The sequence below is a fragment of the Chiloscyllium punctatum genome, chromosome 50 (genome assembly GCF_047496795.1).
Source record: "Chiloscyllium punctatum isolate Juve2018m chromosome 50, sChiPun1.3, whole genome shotgun sequence".
NCBI classification, from domain to species: domain Eukaryota; kingdom Metazoa; phylum Chordata; class Chondrichthyes; order Orectolobiformes; family Hemiscylliidae; genus Chiloscyllium; species Chiloscyllium punctatum.
Window position 1 is genome coordinate 32,463,179 of NC_092788.1, and position 22,140 is coordinate 32,485,318.

A 22,140-nucleotide genomic window follows, 5' to 3' on the forward strand; every position below is an offset into this window, starting at 1 on the left:
CTGTATATAAACCACCCTGAACCTCTCCATTAGATTCCAGTCTGTAACTCCCTCCCGGGGTATCTGTTATTCTGTATATAAACCACTCCGAACCCCTCGATTTGATTCCAGTCTGGAACTCCCTCCCGGGGAGCTGTGTTCTGTACAAAAACCTCTGAGCTTGAAAGCCATTCCCCATGACAAGCAAAAGGATGGACGATGGTACACGTCAGACACACACGGATGCGTGAACACACACATACACACACACACACACAAAGGGTGAAACGCATAGCAAACACAGCAATTTAATCTCCCGGGCATTCAGAGTAACAACAAAACAGCGAGACAACATCTTCAATGTAAAACCGTCACGGTGACCCTCACTGGGGGCATCGTAAGGTGGTGATCATGACCCCTGGCACAAATGCCGACTGGCGCGTTGAGGGAATGGCGAGGGAATGCTAATTGGAATTCCAGAGCGCGAAACATCTCTCTCTCTCTCTGAATTTGAGGTCTTGAAATATCATCGCGTATTGCCCACGTCAGTGTCGTGAAGCACGAACACCCACAGGAGCTGGCGCAGCAGGTGAGGGAGTGAGCGTGCTTCGCTAGAGAAATGCAGAGTACGAGGAAAGGGAGGGTGGTGGGTGGGGGGAGGGGGGGGGGTGGAGAGGGGTGGGAGGGTGTTGTCGCAACCGCACACTGCATCCACTGCGTCCGGAGTACCGCTGGCGGGTGAGGGTCAGACAGGAGCCGCAAGATTTATTTCCCAGGAAGGCTGGGTGGGCAGAACAGCCTCACACGGGGAGAGGGAAGAATTGGCGAACGTGGACACGGGGAGGCTGCGTTACCGGCCGAGAGAACAGTCGCCCGACTCTCAGCGTTGACCCTGGATTTGACAGTCCCTGGATTTGCACGGTGTCCAATGTGGGTCGCTGTACGTTAATGATCAGCAACCTCTCGGCTAACCATGCGGGCTTCCCTGCGTGCTGAACGCCATGGGGAGGAACTCGTTCTCTCAAACGTTAATCTGGGAGGGGGGGGGGGGTACAGCAGGTTGAGGGTGTTGGCGTCAGAGACAGACGGGGGTTAGAGGGAGTGAGGACAGAGAGAGAGACAGAGACGGGCTGTTAATGAGAGACGGGGGTTAGAGGGACCGAGGGGAGGGAGATGGGTTGTTACTGAGAGATGGGGGTTAGGGGGAGCGGAGGGAGGGAGACGGGTTGTTACTGAGAGACGGGGGTTAGGGGGAGCGGAGGGAGGGAGACGGGTTGTTACTGAGAGACGGGGGTTAGGGGGAGCGGGGGGAGGGAGATGGGTTGTTACTGAGAGATGGGGGTTAGAGGGAGTGGGGGGAGGGAGATGGGTTGTTAATGAGAGACGGGGGTTAGGGGGAGCGGAGGGAGGGAGACGGGTTGTTACTGAGAGACGGGGGTTAGAGGGAGCGGGGGGAGGGAGACGGGTTGTTACTGAGAGACGGGGGTTAGGGGGAGCGGGGGGAGGGAGATGGGTTGTTACTGAGAGATGGGGGTTAGAGGGAGTGGGGGGAGGGAGATGGGTTGTTAATGAGAGACGGGGGTTAGAGGGAGCGGGGGGAGGGAGATGGGTTGTTAATGAGAGACGGGGGTTAGAGGGAGCGGGGGGAGGGAGATGGGTTGTTAATGAGAGACGGGGGTTAGAGGGAGCGGGGGGAGGGAGATGGGTTGTTACTGAGAGACGGGGGTTAGAGGGAGCGGGGGGAGGGAGACGGGTTGTTAATGAGAGACGGGGGTTAGAGAGTGTGGGGGGGGAGGGAGATGGGTTGTTACTGAGAGACGGGGGTTAGAGGGAGCGGGGGGAGGGAGACGGGTTGTTAATGAGAGACGGGGGTTAGAGGGAGCGGGGGGAGGGGGGTGGGTTACTGAGAGACGGGGGTTAGGGGGAGCGGGGGGAGGGAGACGGGTTACTGAGAGATGGGGGATAGAGGGTGTGGGGGGAGGGAGACGGGTTGTTAATGAGAGACGGGGGGTTAGAGGGAGCGGGGGGAGGGAGACGGGTTGTTAATGAGAGACGGGGGTTAGAGAGTGTGGGGGGGGAGGGAGATGGGTTGTTACTGAGAGACGGGGGTTAGAGGGAGCGGGGGGAGGGAGACGGGTTGTTAATGAGAGACGGGGGTTAGAGGGAGCGGGGGGAGGGAGACGGGTTGTTAATGAGAGACGGGGGTTAGAGGGAGCGGGGGGAGGGAGACGGGTTGTTACTGAGAGATGGGGGTTAGAGGGAGCGGGGGGAGGGAGACGGGTTGTTAATGAGAGACGGGGGTTAGAGGGAGCGGGGGGAGGGAGACGGGTTGTTACTGAGAGATGGGGGATAGAGGGTGTGGGGGGAGGGAGACGGGTTGTTAATGAGAGACGGGGGTTAGAGAGTGTGGGGGGGGAGGGAGATGGGTTGTTACTGAGAGATGGGGGTTAGAGGGTGTGGGGGGGGGGGGGGGGGAAGGTAGCAGCATCGCCCCCTCCTGCCCTCTCCCCTACCCGCCTCCTCCAGCGCCTGGGTCAATTCATGGGAGTGGTCGCTGCTGCCTCCTGCTGGGCCTCCTTATATTGCGTCAGCCACGTCTTGGGATCCTGGTCACTGTGCATCTGAGAAAAGAAGGTGGGGAGGGATGTGAGGAGGGAGACAATTAACGACTCACACGCACTCTCCCTCCCTCCCCTCCCTCCATTCCCCCCCCACCACCCCCCTCAACCCGACTCCATTTCAAACACTGACCCGACTGCCCCCCCAAACCCCGGAACGTTACCGGGCTGGCCAATGGATTTGCCCGTCCAGGGAAACTTCGGGGGAAGTGCATCTGCTCATGCTGCGCTTCGCCCCCCCCCCCCCCCCCAACAATGCATCCCATTCCTCCCCCCCCACCCCCACTCCCACCACAACCGCGGGTTTCACATCTCGGGCCCGGCCTACCTTGGCGACAAACTCCAGCACTTTGGACTTGGAGGTCTCCTTCACGGCTCGGGGGCCCCAGCGGAACTCGTACTCTGCGGGATCAGTGTGTGGGACCCTCTGGTATTCCAGGTACCTGCCCGGGGAGAGGGTGGGAGGAGGCGGGCAGAGGGACGGGAAGGGAGAGAGAGAGAGAGAGAGAGATCATAAGGCGCAAGTACTAGCCGCAGCACCTGGACAGATACTCAAGCCCCCTACGCTGAACACTGAAGCAGACGCCTCTGACCTTGCCCCGATTTGCCGATTCTACCCGTCGCACCAACCGTTCATGAGAGCGTGGAGGCGTCAGGGAACCGACTATCGGTCAGATGCCCGAAACCTCGAAAACACCCTGCGCACTTCCCCCACCCACCCTGCCACCAAGCCTGGCAAGATTCCGTCCTTTGGGAGTGACCCCAAGTGGGGAAGTGGTCAAAACCCACTCTCCCTCCGGTATGGGACAGAGAGAGAGAGAGAGACAAAGACAGAACGGTGAGAAACAGGTCAGAACTCTGCTTCTCTCTCTCTGCAGATCCTCTGTAAGACATCCACAAAGATGTCGTCCATTCAGCCCCTCGATTTCATTCAGCTGGTCAATGCAATCGGGCTGATTATCAGCCTCAATTCAGCCACGCTGGTCATCACCTCTCCTAAGGTCCAGTTACCTGTGTGACTGACATGAGGAAAATGGTCAGCGCGGTGGCTCAGTGGTTAGCGGCGCCAAGGACCCGGCTTCAATTCACCTTCCGCACTGTCTGCGTGGAGTTTGCACATTCTCCCCGTGTCTGCATGGGTTTCCTCCGGGTGCTCCAGTTTCCTCCCACAGTCCGAAGATGTGCAGGTTAGGGTGGGTTGGCCCGTGCTAAATTGTCCCCGTAGTGCCCAGGGATGTGCAGGTTAGGGTGGATTGGCCCGTGCTAAATTGTCCCCGTAGTGCCCAGGGATGTGTAGGTTAGGGTGATTGGCCCGTGCTAAATTGTCCCCGTAGTGCCCAGGGATGTACAGGTTAGGGTGGATTGGCCCGTGCTAAATTGTCCCCGTAGTGCCCAGGGATGTGTAGGTTAGGGTGGATTGGCCCGTGCTAAATTGTCCCCGTAGTGCCCAGGGATGTGCGGGTTAGGGTGGATTGGCCCGTGCTAAATTGTCCCCGTAGTGCCCAGGATGTGCGGGTTAGGGTGGATTGGCCTGTGCTAAATTGTCCCCGTAGTGCCCAGGGATGTGCAGGTTAGGGTGGATTGGCCCGTGCTAAATTGTCCCCGTAGTGCCCCGGATGTGTAGGTTAGGGTGGATTGGCCCGTGCTAAATTGTCCCCGTAGTGCCCAGGGATGTGTAGGTTAGGGTGGATTGGCCGTGCTAAATTGTCCCCGTAGTGCCCAGGATGTGCAGGTTAGGGTGGATGGCCCGTGCTAAATTGTCCCCGTAGTGCCCAGGGATGTACAGGTTAGGGTGGATTGGCCCGTGCTAAATTGTCCCCGTAGTGCCCAGGATGTACAGGTTAGGGTGGATTGGCCCGTGCTAAATTGTGCCCGTAGTGCCAGGGATGTGCAGGTTAGGGTGGATTGGCCCGTGCTAAATTGTCCCCGTAGTGCCCAGGGATGTGCGGGTTAGGGTGGATTGGCCTGTGCTAAATTGTCCCATAGTGCCCAGGATGTGCAGGTTAGGGTGATTGGCCCGTGCTAAATTGTCCCCGTAGTGCCCAGGGATGTGCAGGTTAGGGTGGATTGGCCCGTGCTAAATTGTCCCCGTAGTGCCCAGGGATGTGCAGGTTAGGGTGGATTGGCCCGTGCTAAATTGTCCGTGTAGTGCCCAGGGATGTGCAGGTTAGGGTGATTGGCCCGTGCTAAATTGTCCCCATAGTGCCCAGGGATGTACAGGTTAGGGTGGATTAGTCAACGCGTAAATGTGGAATAATGGGTTTTGGGTGGGAGACTCTTCAGAATCGCGCCAGGGCAGAATTTGAACTCAGTAAAATCTCCAGAATTAACGAGTCAAACGGAAATCCATCGCCAACTGTCAGGAAAAACCCACCTGTCCGTGAGGGAAGGAAGTCCACCTCCCTTCCCCAGTCTGACCTACACGTGGACTCCAGACCCATACCAATGGGGTTGACCCTCAACCGCCCCTCTGAGCAATTAGGGATGGGCAACCAACACTGGCTTGCGCAGTGACGTCCTCGTCTGTGAATGAAGAGTTTCCAGCTTCCTTCCCCCCCCCCCCTCCCTCCCCCAACCCCAACATGTCGGCCCCCCTCCCACAGTCTGAGGATTCCCGGGGAGATTACGACCAGTGCTCCTTCCCTTCACACCCCCCCCCCCCGAATGCCTCCCACCTGGTCCTGGGGACTTATCGGGTCTTGGGAGAGCCGCGCAGACACGGAGTATTTGCTTAGCCCTGTTTGCCTCCCCAATATGTCTCCTCCAGTCCCAGTCTCCGGGCTCTCTGAACGTTGCCGAATCGGCGGCACTCACTTCTGTTTGACGAACTCCTCCGTGATCAGTTTCTTCACATCGCCAAAGTCCTCGTGTCTCTCGCTGGAAAACACAAGTCGGTTCGAGTTCAACGCGGAACGTTACAGCACCAGGCCTGCATTTCTGGGCCAGTCCCTTCTGCCTCAGTGCGTCTGTGGGAATGCCTCTCGGGGTGTGGGGCTGGACCAGGCCACAAAGCAGATCAGGCAACATCCAGGGAGAGTCCGCATTTCGGGCACGAGCCCTTCATCAGGAACATTGGTGGGGGAGGATGACGGGCTGCGGGATAAATAGGAGGCTGGGGTAGAACGTAGCTGAGAAGGCGATAGGTAGATGCAGGTGGAGGACGAAGGTGAGAGGTCAGAAGGGAGGGTGGAGGGGATAGGTGAGAAGGAAGGTGAACAGGTCAGTTGGGGCGGCACGGTGGCTCAGTGGTTGGCGTTGCTGCCTCATGGCGCCAGGAGACCCGGGTTCGATCCCAGCCTCGGGCGACTGGGTGGAGTTGGCACATTCTCCCCGTGTCTGTGTGGGTTTCTTCTGGGTGCTCCGGTTTCCTCCCACAATCCAAAGATGTGCAGGTTAGGGTGGATCGGCCCGTGCTAAATTGTCCCCGTAGTGCCCAGGGATGTACAGGTTAGGGTGGATCGGCCCGTGCTAAATTGTCCCCGTAGTGCCCAGGGATGTGCGGGTTAGGGTGGATTGGCCCGTGCTAAATTGTCCCCGTAGTGCCCAGGGATGTACAGGTTAGGGTGGATTGACCCGTGCTAAATTGTCCCCGTAGTGCCCAGGGATGTGCGGGTTAGGGTGGATTGGCCGTGCTAAATTGTCCCCGTAGTGCCCAGGGATGTGCGGGTTAGGGTGGATTGGCCGTGCTAAATTGTCCCACAGGGCCCAGGGATGTGCAGGTTAGGGTGGATTGGCCCGTGCTAAATTGTCCCACAGGGCCCAGGGATGTGCAGGTTAGGGTGTATTGGCCCGTGCTAAATTGTCCCCGTAGTGCCCAGGGATGTGCAGGTTAGGGTGGATTGGCCGTGCTAAATTGTCCCCGTAGTGCCCAGGGATGTACAGGTTAGGGTGGATTGGCCGTGCTAAATTGTCCCCGTAGTGCCCAGGGATGTACAGGTTAGGGTGGATTGGCCGTGCTAAATTGTCCCTTAGTGCCCAGGGATGTGCAGGTTAGGGTGGATTGGCCCATGCTAAATTGTCCCGTAGTGCCCAGGGATGTACAGGTTAGGGTGGATTGGCCGTGCTAAATTGTCCCCGTAGTGCCCAGGGATGTGCAGGTTAGGGTGGATTGGCCGTGCTAAATTGTCCCCGTAGTGCCCAGGGATGTACAGGTTAGGGTGGATTGGCCCGTGCTAAATTGTCCCCGTAGTGCCCAGGGATGTACAGGTTAGGGTGGATTGGCCATGTTAAATTGTCCCACAGGGCCCAGGGATGTACAGGTTAGGGTGGATTGGCTGTGTTCAATTGTCCCCGTAGTGCCCAGGGATATGCAGGTTAGGGTGGATTGGCCATGCTAAATTGTCCCTGTCGTGCCCAGGGATGTACAGGTTAGGGTGGATTAATGTCGAGTAATAGGGGAGGGGTTTGGGTGGGATACCCTTCGGAGGGTCGGTGTGGACTTGTTGGGCTGAAGGGCCTGTTTCCACACTGGAGGGATTCTATTAATCTTTCTCCTCCCCCCTCGTTCTGACCACCCCCACCCGAGGGAAAAGGCACCTACCATTTACCCTATCCCTGCCCCCCTCATGATTTTATAAACCTCTATAAGATCACCCCTCAGCCTCCAACACTCCAGTGAAAACAGTCCCAGCCCATCCTATAACTTAACCCCTCCATTCCCAGCACCATCCTGGTAAATCCCTTCCCGAACCCTCTCCGGGTGAATCATGTCCTTCCTGTAACGGTGCGATCGGAACTGGACACACTGCTCCAGACGAAGCCTCACCAATGCCCTGTATAACCCCAACGTGTCGTCCCCCCAGCTCCCTGTACTCAAAGCTCTGAGCGATGGAAGCAAACACCTTCTTACCCGCCCTGTCTCCCTGTGAGGCCAACTTCAAAGAGTGATGTCCCCAAACTCCCTGGGACTCCCTGTTCTCCAACACGACCCCCAAGGCCTTGCCGTAACCCCTGCCCCTTGACTGTTTGACCAAAATGCAACCCCTCGCATTTATCCGAATTAAACCCTGTCTGCCACCCCTCGTCCCGATTGTTGGGGATGTCTTTGTGATGTTAGATCACCTTCTGCACTCTCCACTCCCCCACCCGTCTGGGCGTGATCCACAAACCTTACTAATCGTGCCTCCTGTCGTCCCACCCAAATCCTTTATACAAATGCCAGTGGACCCAGCCCCGATTCCCGTGGCACACCGCTAGTCACAGTCCGAAGATACGACCCTCCACCACTACCCTCTGCCCGCTCCCCTCCAGCGGATCTTGTATCCCATTGGCGAGCTCTTTCCTGAATCTCACGAGAGCCAACTTTCCGAATTATTCCACCGCGTGTGGCGTTCTCAAAGGCTTTACTCAACAACGTCCACCTTGTTAGTCCTCCTGGTTACTCCCATCACTAGGCTCACGCGAGTTCGTGAGATGCGACTTCTCACGCAAAAAGCCACACCGACTTGTCCCAAATCACTCCAGCCCTCTCCAAAGTCAACGCCAACTTTCAGTCAGACCGCGCCTGGGAATGTCGCAGGATTCGGAGGGAGGGGACGGTGTGTGACACTCTTGTGCCTTCCGGGAACTCACCAGGGACTGAATCTGCGCATGGTCTGACTCAAGGATAAACAAGAAGAGTACGTAGGATGGGGGAAAAGGAGGGGAGAGCCCCCCTGCCTCAGAATCTCGCCCCAGGGTTGACCAGGTTGTGGTGACCTACCTGGGATCGATGCGAAGCTTCTTTAAGGTATGCCACAACAAGGCTAGAGGGGACAGACAGAGTGAGAGAGTGTTAAACACGGGGTGGATTCGAACAGCGCCTGGTAACACTCAGTCACACCGACAGCATGAAGATAATGACAACAAGAAAACGAGGTTCCTTAACCAACTCCAGGGGTCCTGAGGCTGGAAGAGCCGAGTTTGGATTTGACCGGTGACCACTGCGGCTGATGTACCAATCTGTCACACAGAGACACACACAGACACACAGTCCCACTCCCACACACCCCACACAGTCATACACAGTCATACACCCCCACAGTCATACACACACCCACATACACTGTCATACACACACAGTCCCACACTGTCCTACCTACCCACACACACACTGTCCTACACACACAGTCCCACACTCTCACACTGTCATACATATAGTCCCACACTATCCTACACACACACTATCCCTCACGGTCATACACATACACTGGCCCCCCACACACAGTCCCACACTGTCATACACACCCACACTGTCATACACACACACAGTCCCACACTGTCATATACACACACAATTCTACACACGCAATGTCCCACACTGTCATACACACACACACATTGTCATACACACACTGTCCCACACTGTCATACACACACACTGTCCCACACTGTCATACACACACACACATTGTCATACACACACTGTCCCACACTGTCATACACACACACTGTCCCACACTGTCATACACACACATAGTCATACACACACACACTGTCTCCCACACATTCATGCACACTGTCCCACACAGTCATACACTGTTCCACACTGTCATACACACCCACACAGCCCCATACTGTCATACACATCCACACAGTGTGGGACAGTGTGTGTGTATGACAGTGTGGGAGTGTATGTGTGTGTATGACAGTGTGGGACTGTGTGTGTGTGTGGGACTGTGTGTGTATGACAATGTGTGGGTATGACAGTGTGGGACAGTGTATGTGTGTATGACTGTCATATACACACACAGTCCCACACTGTCATACACACACACTGTCATACACACGTTGTCATAGACACACAGTCCCACACAGTCATACACACACCACACTGTCCCACACTGTCATACATACACACCCACACTGTCATATACACACACACCCACACTGTCAGACACACACACACTGTCCTACAGTCATACACACACCCACATTGTCATACACACACACACCTATCCTACACACACTGTCCTACATACGCAATCCCACACTCTCACACTGTCCCACACTGTCATACACACACACATTGTCATACACACACACTGTCCCTCACTGTCATACACACACACACTGTCCTAGACACATACTGTCCCCCCACACACATTGTCATACACACACAGTCCCACACTGTCATACACACACATAGTCATACACACACACACTGTCTCCCACACATTCATGCACACTGTCCCACACAGTCATACACTGTTCCACACTGTCATACACACCCACACAGCCCCATACTGTCATACACATCCACACAGTGTGGGACAGTGTGTGTGTATGACAGTGTGGGAGTGTATGTGTGTGTATGACAGTGTGGGACTGTGTGTGTGTATGACAATGTGTGGGTATGACAATGTGTGGGTATGACAATGTGTGGGACAGTGTATGTGTGTATGACTGTCATATACACACACAGTCCCACACTGTCATACACACACACTGTCATACACACGTTGTCATAGACACACAGTCCCACACAGTCATACACACACCACACTGTCCCACACTGTCATACATACACACCCACACTGTCATATACACACACACCCACACTGTCAGACACACACACACTGTCCCTACAGTCATACACACAACCCACATTGTCATACACACACACACCTATCCTACACACACTGTCCTACATACGCAATCCCACACTCTCACACTGTCCCACACTGTCATACACACACACACAGTCCCACACTGTCATACACACACATATTGTGATACACACCCACACTGTCCCACACTCTCACACAGTCGTACACACACACTGTCCCACGCTGTCATACACACACACAGTCCCACACTGTCATACACACACACAGTCCCACACACACACACTGTCCCACACTGTCATACACACACAGTCATACACACAGTCCCACACTGTCCTACACATCCACACACACTGTCATACACACACACAGTCCCACACTGTCTCATACACACACAGTTCTACACACACACTGTCCCACACTGTCATACACACAGTCCCACACTGTCATACACACAATCCCACAGTCATACACACACACTGTCCCACACAGTCATACACACAATCCCACACAGTCATACACACAATCCCACACAGTCATACACACAATCCCACACAGTCATACACACCCACACACACAGTCATACACACCCACACACACAGTCCCCACACTGTCATACACAGTCCCACACTGTCATACACACCCACACACACAGTCCCACACTGTCCTACATACACACACAGTCCCACACTGTCTCATACACACACAGTTCTACACACACACTGTCCCACACTGTCATACACACCCCCACAGTCATACACACCCCACACACTCTGTCCCACACTGTCATATACAACCACAGTCATACACACACAGTCCCACACTGTCATACACACACACTGTCCCACATTGTCATATACACACACGCATTGTCCCACACTGTCATACCCACCCACATACACACACTCTGTCATACACACACACTGTTCCACACGGTCATACACACACACCCACACAGTCATACACACCCACACACATTGTCATACACACAGTCCCACATTGTACTACACACACACACACAGTCCTACACTATCATACACACACACAGTTCCACACACAGTCCCACACTGTCTCATACACACACAGTTCTACACACACACTGTCCCACACTGTCATATACAACCACAGTCATACACGCACACAGTCCCACACTGTCATACACACACAGTCATACACACAGTCCCAGTGTCATACACACACATTGTCCCACACTGGCATACACACACAGTCCCACACTGTCATACATACCCCCACTGTCCCACACACCCACACTGTCATACACACTGTCCCACACTGTCATACACACACACTGTCCCACACTGTCATACACACACTGTCCCACACTGTCATACACACCCACACTGTCCCACTGTCATACACACACATACACACCCACACTGTCCCACACGGTCATACACACACACTGTCCCACACTCACACACACTGTCTCACTGTCATACACACACACCCACCACTGTCATACACACACACCCACATGGTCATACACACACACCCACATGGTCATACACACACACAGTCCCACAGTTGTACACACACATTGTAATACACAGTCATACACACACAGTCCCACACACACACTCACTCCTATACACAGTCCTACAAACACACTATTCCACACTGTCATACACGCACACTCAGTCCCCCCCACACACTGTCCCACACTGTCATACACACACATATTGTTCTACACACACACTGTCCCACACTGTCATACAAACCCACACAGTCATACACACACTGTCCCACACTGTCATACACACCCACACTGCCCTACACACAGTCCCACACTGTCATACACACACTGTCCCACACTGTCATACATACCCACACTGCCCTACACACAGTCCCACACTGTCATACACACACACTCACTCATACACAGTCTAAAAACACACTATCCCACACTGTCATATGCCCACTCCCTCAGCACTGACCCTCCCACAGCACCCCCTCCCTCAGCACTGACCCTCCCACAGCCCCCACTCCCTCAGCACTGACCCTCCCACAGCACCCACTCCCTCAGCACTGACCCTCCCTCAGCACTGACCCTCCCACAGCCCCCACCCCCTCAGCACTGACCCTCCCTCAGCACTGACCCTCCCTCAGCACTGACCCTCCCTCAGCACCCACTCCCACAGCACTGACCCTCCCTCAGCACTGACCCCTCCCTCAGCACTGACCCTCCCACAGCCCCCACTCCCCTCAGCACTGACCCTCCCACAGCCCCCACTCCCTCAGCACTGACCCTCCCACAGCCCCCACTCCCCTCAGCACTGACCCTCCCACAGCCCCCACTCCCTCAGCACTGACCCTCCCACAGCACCCACTCCCTCAGCACTGACCCTCCCACAGCCCCCACTCCCTCAGCACTGACCCTCCCACAGCCCCCACTCCCTCAGCACTGACCCTCCCACAGCCCCCACTCCCTCAGCACTGACCCTCCCCACCAGCACCCACTCCCTCAGCACTGACCCTCCCACAGCACCCACTCCCTCAGCACTGACCCTCCCACAGCCCCCACTCCCTCAGCACTGACCCTCCCACAGCACCCACTCCCTCAGCACTGACACTCCCACAGCCCCCACTCCCTCAGCACTGACCCTCCCACAGCACTGACCCTCCCTCAGCACTGACCCTCCCACAGCCCCCACTCCCTCAGCACTGACCCTCCCTCAGCACTGACCCTCCCTCAGCACTGACCCACCCACAGCCCCCACTCCCTCAGCACTGACCCTCCCTCAGCAGTGACCCTCCCACAGCCCCCACTCCCTCAGCACTGACCCACCCTCAGCACTGACCCTCCCACAGCACCCACTCCCTCAGCACTGACCCTCCCACAGCACCCACTCCCTCAGCACTGACCCTCCCACAGCACCCACTCCCTCAGCACTGACCCTCCCACAGCCCCCACTCCCTCAGCACTGACCCTCCCACAGCCCCCACTCCCTCAGCACTGACCCTCCCTCAGCACTGACCCTCCCACAGCCCCCACTCCCTCAGCACTGACCCACCCACAGCACTGACCCTCCCACAGCACCCACTCCCTCAGCACTGACCCTCCCACAGCACCCACTCCCTCAGCACTGACCCTCCCACAGCCCCCACTCCCTCAGCACTGACCCTCCCACAGCACCCACTCCCTCAGCACTGACCCTCCCACAGCCCCCTCTCCCTCAGCACTGACCCTCCCACATAACTCCTGGTTTCAGTCAGGCTGAGGGAATGCCTTTCAGGCGATCCTTCGAGCAGACCAGAGAACAGAGCTGCTCTTACAATCCTTCAGGACGTTGCCCTTCATGAAGATGGTGGAGAGGATGACCATGAGGAGTCCCAGCTTGTGTGTCGCATCACCCCTGGGAAACAGAACAGGACCAGATGTTGAACCAGCGTGGGCCAGGCCTGGGCACTGCTGACCCACAGTCGGGAGCTCAGAGCTGGGGAACCGTGACGGGACACTGTGCACCCAGTAAACCATGTCCTCCTAGACAGCACTCTCACCGCGGGAGATCTCCAGCCCCTCTGCCCCCACGCAAACATTTCACTTTCACTATTTCCCTGATGTGCGGCTTTTGGACAGTGTCGATATATCCAGCTGCCCCACCCACCCCCCCCTCAATCCCTCCTCCCTTTTGGGCAACACATCGCAAACCACAAAAACAGGTGATCATCGTCCTCCCTCTATCTCCGTCTCCCCCCCCTCCACCCCCTGTCTCCCCCCTCCACCCGCCGTCTCCCCCCCTCCACCCCCCGTCTCCCCCCCCTCCACCCCCTGTCTCCCCCCCTCCACCCCCCGTCTCCCCCCTCCACCCCCCGTCTCCCCCCCTCCACCCCCCGTCTCCCCCCCTCCACCCGCCGTCTCCCCCCCTCCACCCCCCGTCTCCCTCCCTCCATCCCCGTCTCCCCCCCTCCACCCCCCGTCTCCCCCCCTCCACCCGCCGTCTCCCCCCCTCCACCCCCCGTCTCCCCCCCTCCACCCCCTCTCCCCCTCCACCCCCGTCTCCCCCCCTCCACCCCCCGTCTCCCCCCTCCACCCCCCGTCTCCCCCCCTCCACCCCCCGTCTCCCCCCTCCACCCCCCGTCTCCCCCCCTCCACCCGCCGTCTCCCCCCCTCCACCCCCCGTCTCCCTCCCTCCATCCCCGTCTCCCCCCCCCTCCATCCCCGTCTCCCCCCCCTCCATCCCCCGTCTCCCCCCTCCACCCCCCTTCTCCCCCCCTCCACCCCCCTTCTCCCCACTCTACCCCCCGTCTCCCCCCCTCCACCCCCCGTCTCCCCCCCTCCACCCGCCGTCTCCCCCCCTCCACCCCCTGTCTCCCCCCTCCACCCCCCTCCACCCGCCGTCCTCCCCCCCTCCACCCCCCTCCACCCCCGTCTCCCCCCCTCCACCCCCCGTCTCCCCCCCTCCACCCCCCGTCTCCCCCCTCCACCCCCCTCCACCCGCCGTCTCCCCCCCTCCACCCCCCGTCTCCCCCCCTCCACCCCCCGTCTCCCCCCCTCCACCCCCCGTCTCCCCCCCTCCACCCCCTGTCTCCCCCCTCCACCCCCCGTCTCCCCCCCCTCCACCCCCTGTCTCCCCCCTCCACCCCCCGTCTCCCCCCCTCCACCCCCCGTCTCCCCCCTCCACCCCCCGTCTCCCCCCCTCCACCCCCCGTCTCCCCCCTCCACCCCCCGTCTCCCCCCTCCACCCCCCGTCTCCCCCCCTCCACCCCTGCACCCCCCGTCTCCCCCCCTCCACCCCCCGTCTCCCCCCTCCACCCCCCGTCTCCCCCCTCCACCCCCCGTCTCCCCCCTCCACCCCCCGTCTCCCCCCTCCATCCCCGTTCCCCCCCCATCCCCATCTCCCCCCTCCGTCTCAGACTCCCCCTCTATCCCCGTCTCCCCTCTCGAAAACCGTCTGCCCCCCTCCATCCCCGTCTCCCCCCTCTATCCCCGTCTCCCCCCTCTGGGTCTTTATCCCGTTCCCCCTCTATCCCCGTCTCCCCCCTCTGGGTCTTTATCCCATTCCCCCTCTATGCCCGTCTCTGGGTCTTTATCCCGTTGCCCCTCTATCCCCCGTCTCTGGGTCTTTATCCCGTTGCCCCTCTATCCCCGTCTCTGGGTCTTTATCCCGTTCCCCCTCTATCCCCGTCTCCCCCTCTGGGTCTTTATCCCATTCCCCCTCTATCCCTGTATCCCCCCCTGGGTCTTTATCCCGTTCCACCTCTATCCCAGTCTCTGGGTCTTTATCCCGTTCCCCCTCTATCCCCGTCTCCCCCTCTGGGTCTTTATCCCGTTCCCCCTCTATCCCTGTCTCCCCCTCTGGGTCTTTATCCCGTTCCCCCTCTATCCCAGTCTCTGGGTCTTTATCCCGTTCCCCCTCTATCCCCCTCTCCCCCTCTGGGTCTTTATCCCGTTCCCCCTCTATCCCCGTCTCCCCCTCTGGGTCTTTATCCCGTTCCCCCTCTATCCCCATCTCTGGGTCTTTATCCCGTTCCCCCTCTATCCCCGTCTCTGGGTCTTTATCCCGTTCCCCTCTATCCCCGTCTCCCCCTCTGGGTCTTTATCCCGTTCCCCCTCTATCCCCGTCTCTGGGTCTTTACCCCGTTCCCCTCTATCCCCGTCTCTGGGTCTTTATCCCGTTCCCCCTCTATCCCCGTCTCTGGGTCTTTATCCCGTTCCCCCTCTATCCCCTTCTCCCCCTCTGGGTCTTTATCCCGTTCCCCCTCTATCCCCCCTCTGGGTCTTTATCCCATTCCCCCTCTATCCCCGTCTCCCCTCTGGGTCTTTATCCCGTTACCCCTCTATCCCCGTCTCTGGGTCTTTATCCCGTTCCCCCTCTATCCCCTTCTCCCCCTCTGGGTCTTTATCCCGTTCCCCCTCTATCCCCTTCTCCCCCTCTGGGTCTTTATCCCATTCCCCCTCTATCCCCGTCTCCCCCTCTGGGTCTTTATCCCGTTCCCCCTCTGGGTCTTTATCCCGTTCCCCCTCTATCCCCCCTCTGGGTCTTTATCCCATTCCCCCTCTATCCCCGTCTCCCCCTCTGGGTCTTTATCCCGTTCCCCTCTGGGTCTTTATCCCGTTCCCCCTCTATCCCCGTCTCCCCCTCTGGGTCTTTATCCCGTTCCCCCTCTATCCCTGTCTCCCCCTCTGGGTCTTTATCCCGTTCCCCCTCTATCCCCCTCTCCCCCACTGGGTCTTTATCCCGTTCCCCCTCTATCCCCGTCTCCCCCTCTGGGTCTTTACCCCGTTCCCCCTCTATCCCCGTCTCTGGGTCTTTATCCCGTTCCCCTCTATCCCCGTCTCCCCCTCTGGGTCTTTATCCCGTTACCCCTCTATCCCCGTCTCTGGGTCTTTATCCCGTTCCCCCTCTGGGTCTTTATCCGTTCCCCCTCTATCCACCCTCTGGGTCTTTATCCCATTCCCCCTCTATCCCCGTCTCCCCCTCTGGGTCTTTATCCCGTTCTCCCTCTATCCCCGTCTCTGGCTCTTTATCCCATTCCCCTCTATCCCCGTCTCTGGGTCTCTATCCCGTTCCCCTCTATCCCCGTCTTCCCCTCTGGGTCTTTATCCCGTTCCCCCTCTATCCCCGTCTTCCCCTCTGGGTCTTTATCCCGTTCCCCCTCTATCCCCGTCTCCCCCTCTGGGTCTTTATCCCATTCCCCCTCTATCCCTGTATCCCCCCCTGGGTCTTTATCCCGTTCCCCCTCTATCCCAGTCTCTGGGTCTTTATCCCGTTCCCCCTCTATCCCCGTCTCCCCCTCTGGGTCTTTATCCCGTTCCCCCTCTATCCCCGTCTCCCCCTCTGGGTCTTTATCCCGTTCCCCCTCTATCCCCATCTCTGGGTCTTTATCCCGTTCCCCCTCTATCCCCGTCTCTGGGTCTTTATCCCGTTCCCCTCTATCCCCGTCTCCCCCTCTGGGTCTTTATCCCGTTCCCCCTCTATCCCCGTCTCTGGGTCTTTACCCCGTTCCCCCTCTATCCCCGTCTCTGGGTCTTTATCCCGTTCCCCCTCTATCCCCGTCTCTGGGTCTTTATCCCGTTCCCCCTCTATCCCCTTCTCCCCCTCTGGGTCTTTATCCCGTTCCCCCTCTATCCCCCCTCTGGGTCTTTATCCCATTCCCCCTCTATGTCTTTATCCCGTTCCCCCTCTGGGTCTTTATCCCGTTACCCCTCTATCCCCCCTCTGGGTCTTTATCCCATTCCCCCTTATCCCCATCTCCCCCTCTGGGTCTTTATCCCGTTCCCCTCTGGGTCTTTATCCCGTTCCCCCTCTATCCCCGTCTCCCCCTCTGGGTCTTTATCCCGTTCCCCCTCTATCCCTGTCTCCCCCTCTGGGTCTTTATCCCGTTCCCCCTCTATCCCAGTCTCTGGGTCTTTATCCCGTTCCCCCTCTATCCCCCTCTCCCCCACTGGGTCTCTATCCCGTTCCCCCTCTATCCCCGTCTTCCCCTCTGGGTCTTTATCCGTTCCCCCTCTATCCCCGTCTTCCCCTCTGGGTCTTTATCACGTTCCCCCTCTATCCCCGTCTCCCCCTCTGGGTCTTTATCCCGTTCCCACTCTATCCCCATCTCCCCCTCTGGGTCTTTATCCCGTTCTCCCTCTATCCCCGTCTCTGGGTCTTTATCCCATTCCCCCTCTATCCCCGTCTCCCCCTCTGGGTCTTTATCCCATTCCCCCTCTATCCCTGTGTCTGGGTCTTTATCCCATTCCCCCTCTATCCCCGTCTCTGGGTCTTTATCCCGTTCCCCCCTCTATCCCCGTCTCTGGGTCTTTATCCCGTTCTCCGTCTATCCCCGTTCCCCCTCTATCCCCGTCTCCCCCTCTATCCCCGTCTCCCCCTCTATCCCCGTCTCCCCCTCTGGGTCTTTATCCCGTCTCCCCCTCTATCCCCGTCTCCCCCTCTGGGTCTTTATCCCGTTCCCCCCCTCTATCCCCGTCTCCCCCTCTATCCCCGTCTCCCCCTCTATCCCCGTCTCCCCCCTCTGGGTCTTTATCCCGTCTCCCCCTCTATCCCCGTCTCCCCCTCTGGGTCTTTATCCCGTTCCCCCCTCTATCCCCGTCTCCCCCCTCTATCCCCGTCTCCCCCCTCTATCCCCGTCTCCCCCCTCTATCCCCGTCTCCCCCCTCTATCCCCGTCTCCCCCCTCTATCCCCGTCTCCCCCCTCTATCCCCGTCTCCCCCTCTATCCCCGTCTCCCCCCTCTATCCCCGTCTCCCCCCTCTATCCCCGTCTCCCCCCTCTATCCCCGTCTCCCTCCTCTATCCCCGTCTCCCTCCTCTATCCCCGTCTCCCCCTCTATCCCCGTCTCCCCCTCTATCCCCGTCTCCCCCTCTATCCCCGTCTCCCCCTCTGGGTCTTTATCCCGTTCCCCCCCTCTATCCCCGTCTCCCCCTCTATCCCCGTCTCCCTCCTCTATCCCCGTCTCCCTCCTCTATCCCCGTCTCCCTCCTCTATCCCCCGTCTCCCTCCTCTATCCCCGTCTCCCTCCTCTATCCCCGTCTCCCTCCTCTATCCCGTCTCCCTCCTCTATCCCCGTCTCCCTCCTCTATCCCCGTCTCCCTCCTCTATCCCCGTCTCCCTCCTCTATCCCCGTCTCCCTCCTCTATCCCCGTCTCCCTCCTCTATCCCCGTCTCCCTCCTCTATCCCTCTCTCCCCCCTCTATCCCCGTCTCCCCCCTCTATCCCCGTCTCCCCCCTCTATCCCCGTCTCCCCCCTCTATCCCCGTCTCCCCCCTCTATCCCCCTCTCCCCCCTCTATCCCCCTCTCCCCCCTCTATCCCCCTCTCCCCCCTCTATCCCCCTCTCCCCCCTCTATCCCCGTCTCCCCCCTCTCCCCCCTCTATCCCCCTCTCTCCCCCCTCTCTCCCCCCTCTATCCCCCTCTCCCCCCTCTATCCCCGTCTCCCCCCTCTATCCCCGTCTCCCCCCTCTATCCCCGTCTCCCCCCTCTATCCCCCTCTCCCCCCTCTATCCCCCTCTCCCCCCTCTATCCCCCTCTCTCCCCCCTCTATCCCCGTCTCCCCCCTCTCCCCCCTCTATCCCCCTCTCCCCCCTCTATCCCCGTCTCCCCCCTCTCTCCCCCCTCTATCCCCGTCCCCCCACTCTATCCCCCTCTCCCCCCTCTATCCCCCTCTCCCCCCTCTATCCCCCTCTCCCCCCTCTATCCCCGTCTCCCCCCTCTATCCCCTCTCCCCCCTCTATCCCCCTCTCTCCCCCCTCTATCCCCCTCTCCCCCCCTCTATCCCCGTCTCCCCCCTCTATCCCCGTCTCCCCCCTCTCCCCCCTCTATCCCCCTCTCTCCCCTCTATCCCCCTCTCCCCCCTCTATCCCCCTCTCCCCCCTCTATCCCCCTCTCCCCCCTCTATCCTCGTCTCCCCTCCAAATCAGTGACGAATCCCCATTTCTCTGGATTCCACACAGACCCCCAAAGGTTTAAACCCAGCAGTGCCTCAAGAAACCAGGCTGCATTGTCCCAACATCTGGGAAATTGGAAGGGTTCAGAACAGATTTACAAGGATGTTGCCGGGGTTGGAGGGTTTGTGCTACAGGGAGAGGCTGGATAGGCCGGGGGCTGTTTTCCCTGGAGCGTCGGGGGCACGAGGGGTGACCTTATAGAGGGTTATAAAATCATGGGGGGGGTCATGGATAGGGGGGGGGTCATGGATAGGGTAAATAGACAAGGTCTTTACCCCCTGGGGTGGGGGGAGCCCAGAACTAGAGGGTTATAAAATCATGAGGGGGGGGGACATGGATAGGGTAAATAGACAAGGTCTTTTCCCCCTGGGGTGGGGGGAGCCCAGAACTAGAGCAGCACAGGTTTAGGGTGAGCAGGGCAAAGATATAAAAGAGGGGGGAGATACTAAACACGTATTTTGCATCAGTATTTACTGTGGAAAAGGATATGGAAGATATAGACTGTAGGGAAATAGATGGTGACATCTTGCAAAATGTCCAGATTACAGAGGAGGAAGTTCTGGGTGTCTTGAAAAGGTTAAAGGTGGATAAATCCCCAGGACCTGATCAGGTGTACCAGAGAACTCTGTGGGAAGCTGGAGAAGTGATTGCTGAGCCTCTTGCTGAGATATTTGTATCATCGATAGTCACAGGTGAGGTGCCAGAAGACTAGAGGTTGGCAAATATGGTGCCACTGTTTAAGAAGGGTGGTAAGGACAAGCCAGGGAACAAGAGCCCAGTGAGCCTGACCTCGGTGGTGGGCAAGTTGTTGGCGGGAATCCTGAGGGACAGGACGTACATGTATTTGGAAAGGCAAGGACTGATTAGGGATAGTCAACATGGCTTTGTGTGTGGGAAATCATGTCTCACAAACTTGATTGAGTTTTTTGAAGAAGTAACAAAGAGGATTGATGAGGGCAGAGCGATAGATGTGATGTATAGGGACTTCAGTAAGGCGTTCGACAAGGTTCCCCATGGGAGACTGATTAACAAGGTTAGATCTCACAGAATACAGGGAGAACTAACCATTTGGATACAGAACTGGCTCAAAGGTCGAAGACAGAGGGTGGTGGGGGAGGGTTGTTTTTCAGACTGGAGGCCTGTGACCAGTGGAGTGCCACAAGGATCGGTGCTGGGGCCCTCTACTTTTTGTCGTTTATATAAATGATTTGGATGTGAACATAAGAGGTAGTTAGTCAGTTTGCAGATGACCCCAAAATTGTCGGTGTAGTGGACAGCGAAGAGGGTTACCTCCGATTACAACAGGATCTGGACCAGATGGACCAATAGGCTGAGAAGGGGCAGATGGAGTTTAATTCAGATAAATGCGAGGTGCTGCATTTTGGGAAAGCAAATCTTAGCAGGACTTATACACTTAATGGGAAGGTCCGAGGGAGTGTTGCTGAACAAAGAGACCTTGGAGTGCAGGTTCATAGCTCCTTGAAAGTGGAGTCGCAGGTGGATAGGATAGTGAAGGAGGCGTTTGGTATGCTTTCCTTTATTGGTCAGAGTATTGAGTACAGGAGTTGGGAGGTCAGGTTGCGGCTGGACAGGACATTGGTTAGGCCACTGTTGGAATATTGCGTGCAATTCTGGTCTCCTTCCTATCGGAAAGATGTTGTGAAACTTGAAAGGATTCAGAAAAGATTTACAAAGATGGTGCCAGGGTTGGAGGATTTGAGCTACAGGGAGAGGCTGAACAGGCTGGGGCTGTTTTCCCTGGAGCGTCGGGGGCTGAGGGTGTGACCTTATAGAGGTTTATAAAATCATGGGGGGGCATGGATAGGGTAAATAGACAAAGTCTTTTCCCCCTGGGGGTGGGGGAGTCCAGAACTAGAGGGGGGTAGGTTTAAGGTGAGAGGGGGGAAAGGGACCCGAGGGGTAACCTTTCCCCCCAGAGGGTGGTGCGTGTGTGGAACGAGCTGCCAGAGGAAGGGGTGGGGGCTGGTACAATGATAACATTTAAAAGGATGAGGGGGGGGACATGGATAGGAAGGGTTTAGGGGGGAGATGGGCCAAGTGCTAGAAGGTGGGACTAGATTGGGTTGGGATATCTGGGTCGGCATGGACGGGTTGGACCGAAGGGTCTGTTTCCGTGCTGGACATCGCTATGACCCTAAGCTGTGACAATCTCCAACAGTCTGGTGAAGACAGTCTCTTCGAAGGTGCGGGACCGCCTGGGAGTCCTGTTCAAGGACCCCGAGGGTTGAAACTTTGGAGTGTGGGGCCGTAATGACGTAAACATTGGGAGCTGCAACTTTGATTCAACTCCAGCCGAGGCAGCCGGGTTCTGCGGGCCAAGACGCACGCCGCAGAGTGAACCAGCCCGAGAACGCAGAGGGGAATATCTCGGGCAGGGGACCTTACCAGTTCATCGTGTCCCCCTCGACTCTCTGCAGCTTGTTCACAAGGATGTAGGCGTGAGTCTTTGCGTCAATTTCAATCAGGTCCAACCCGAAAACCTGCCGGCAGGGAGGGTGGGGATACACGGGGAGAGGGAGGTGCAGAGAGACCGGCAAAGGGAAAACAGGGAGAGAGGTGGGGAGAGC

At 57.8% G+C, this 22,140-nt stretch overlaps 2 protein-coding genes across 3 annotated transcripts in view; both read right to left on the minus strand.

Annotated features, from left to right (window-relative positions):
- The window catches only part of LOC140470119 (histone-lysine N-methyltransferase SETDB1-like), a 556,598-nt gene that overhangs the window by 499,679 nt on the left and 34,779 nt on the right, over window positions 1-22,140 (minus strand). The window lies entirely within an intron of this gene.
- ndnl2 (necdin-like 2) lies at window positions 263-22,068 on the minus strand. Its single transcript, XM_072566543.1, has 6 exons — window positions 21,959-22,068; window positions 13,436-13,515; window positions 8,299-8,341; window positions 5,412-5,474; window positions 2,926-3,040; window positions 263-2,600 (listed from the first exon to the last, which is right to left on the minus strand). The coding sequence occupies exons 1-6, from the start codon at window positions 21,964-21,966 to the stop codon at window positions 2,514-2,516; spliced, it is 396 nt and encodes a 131-aa protein (XP_072422644.1). The 5' UTR covers window positions 21,967-22,068; the 3' UTR covers window positions 263-2,513.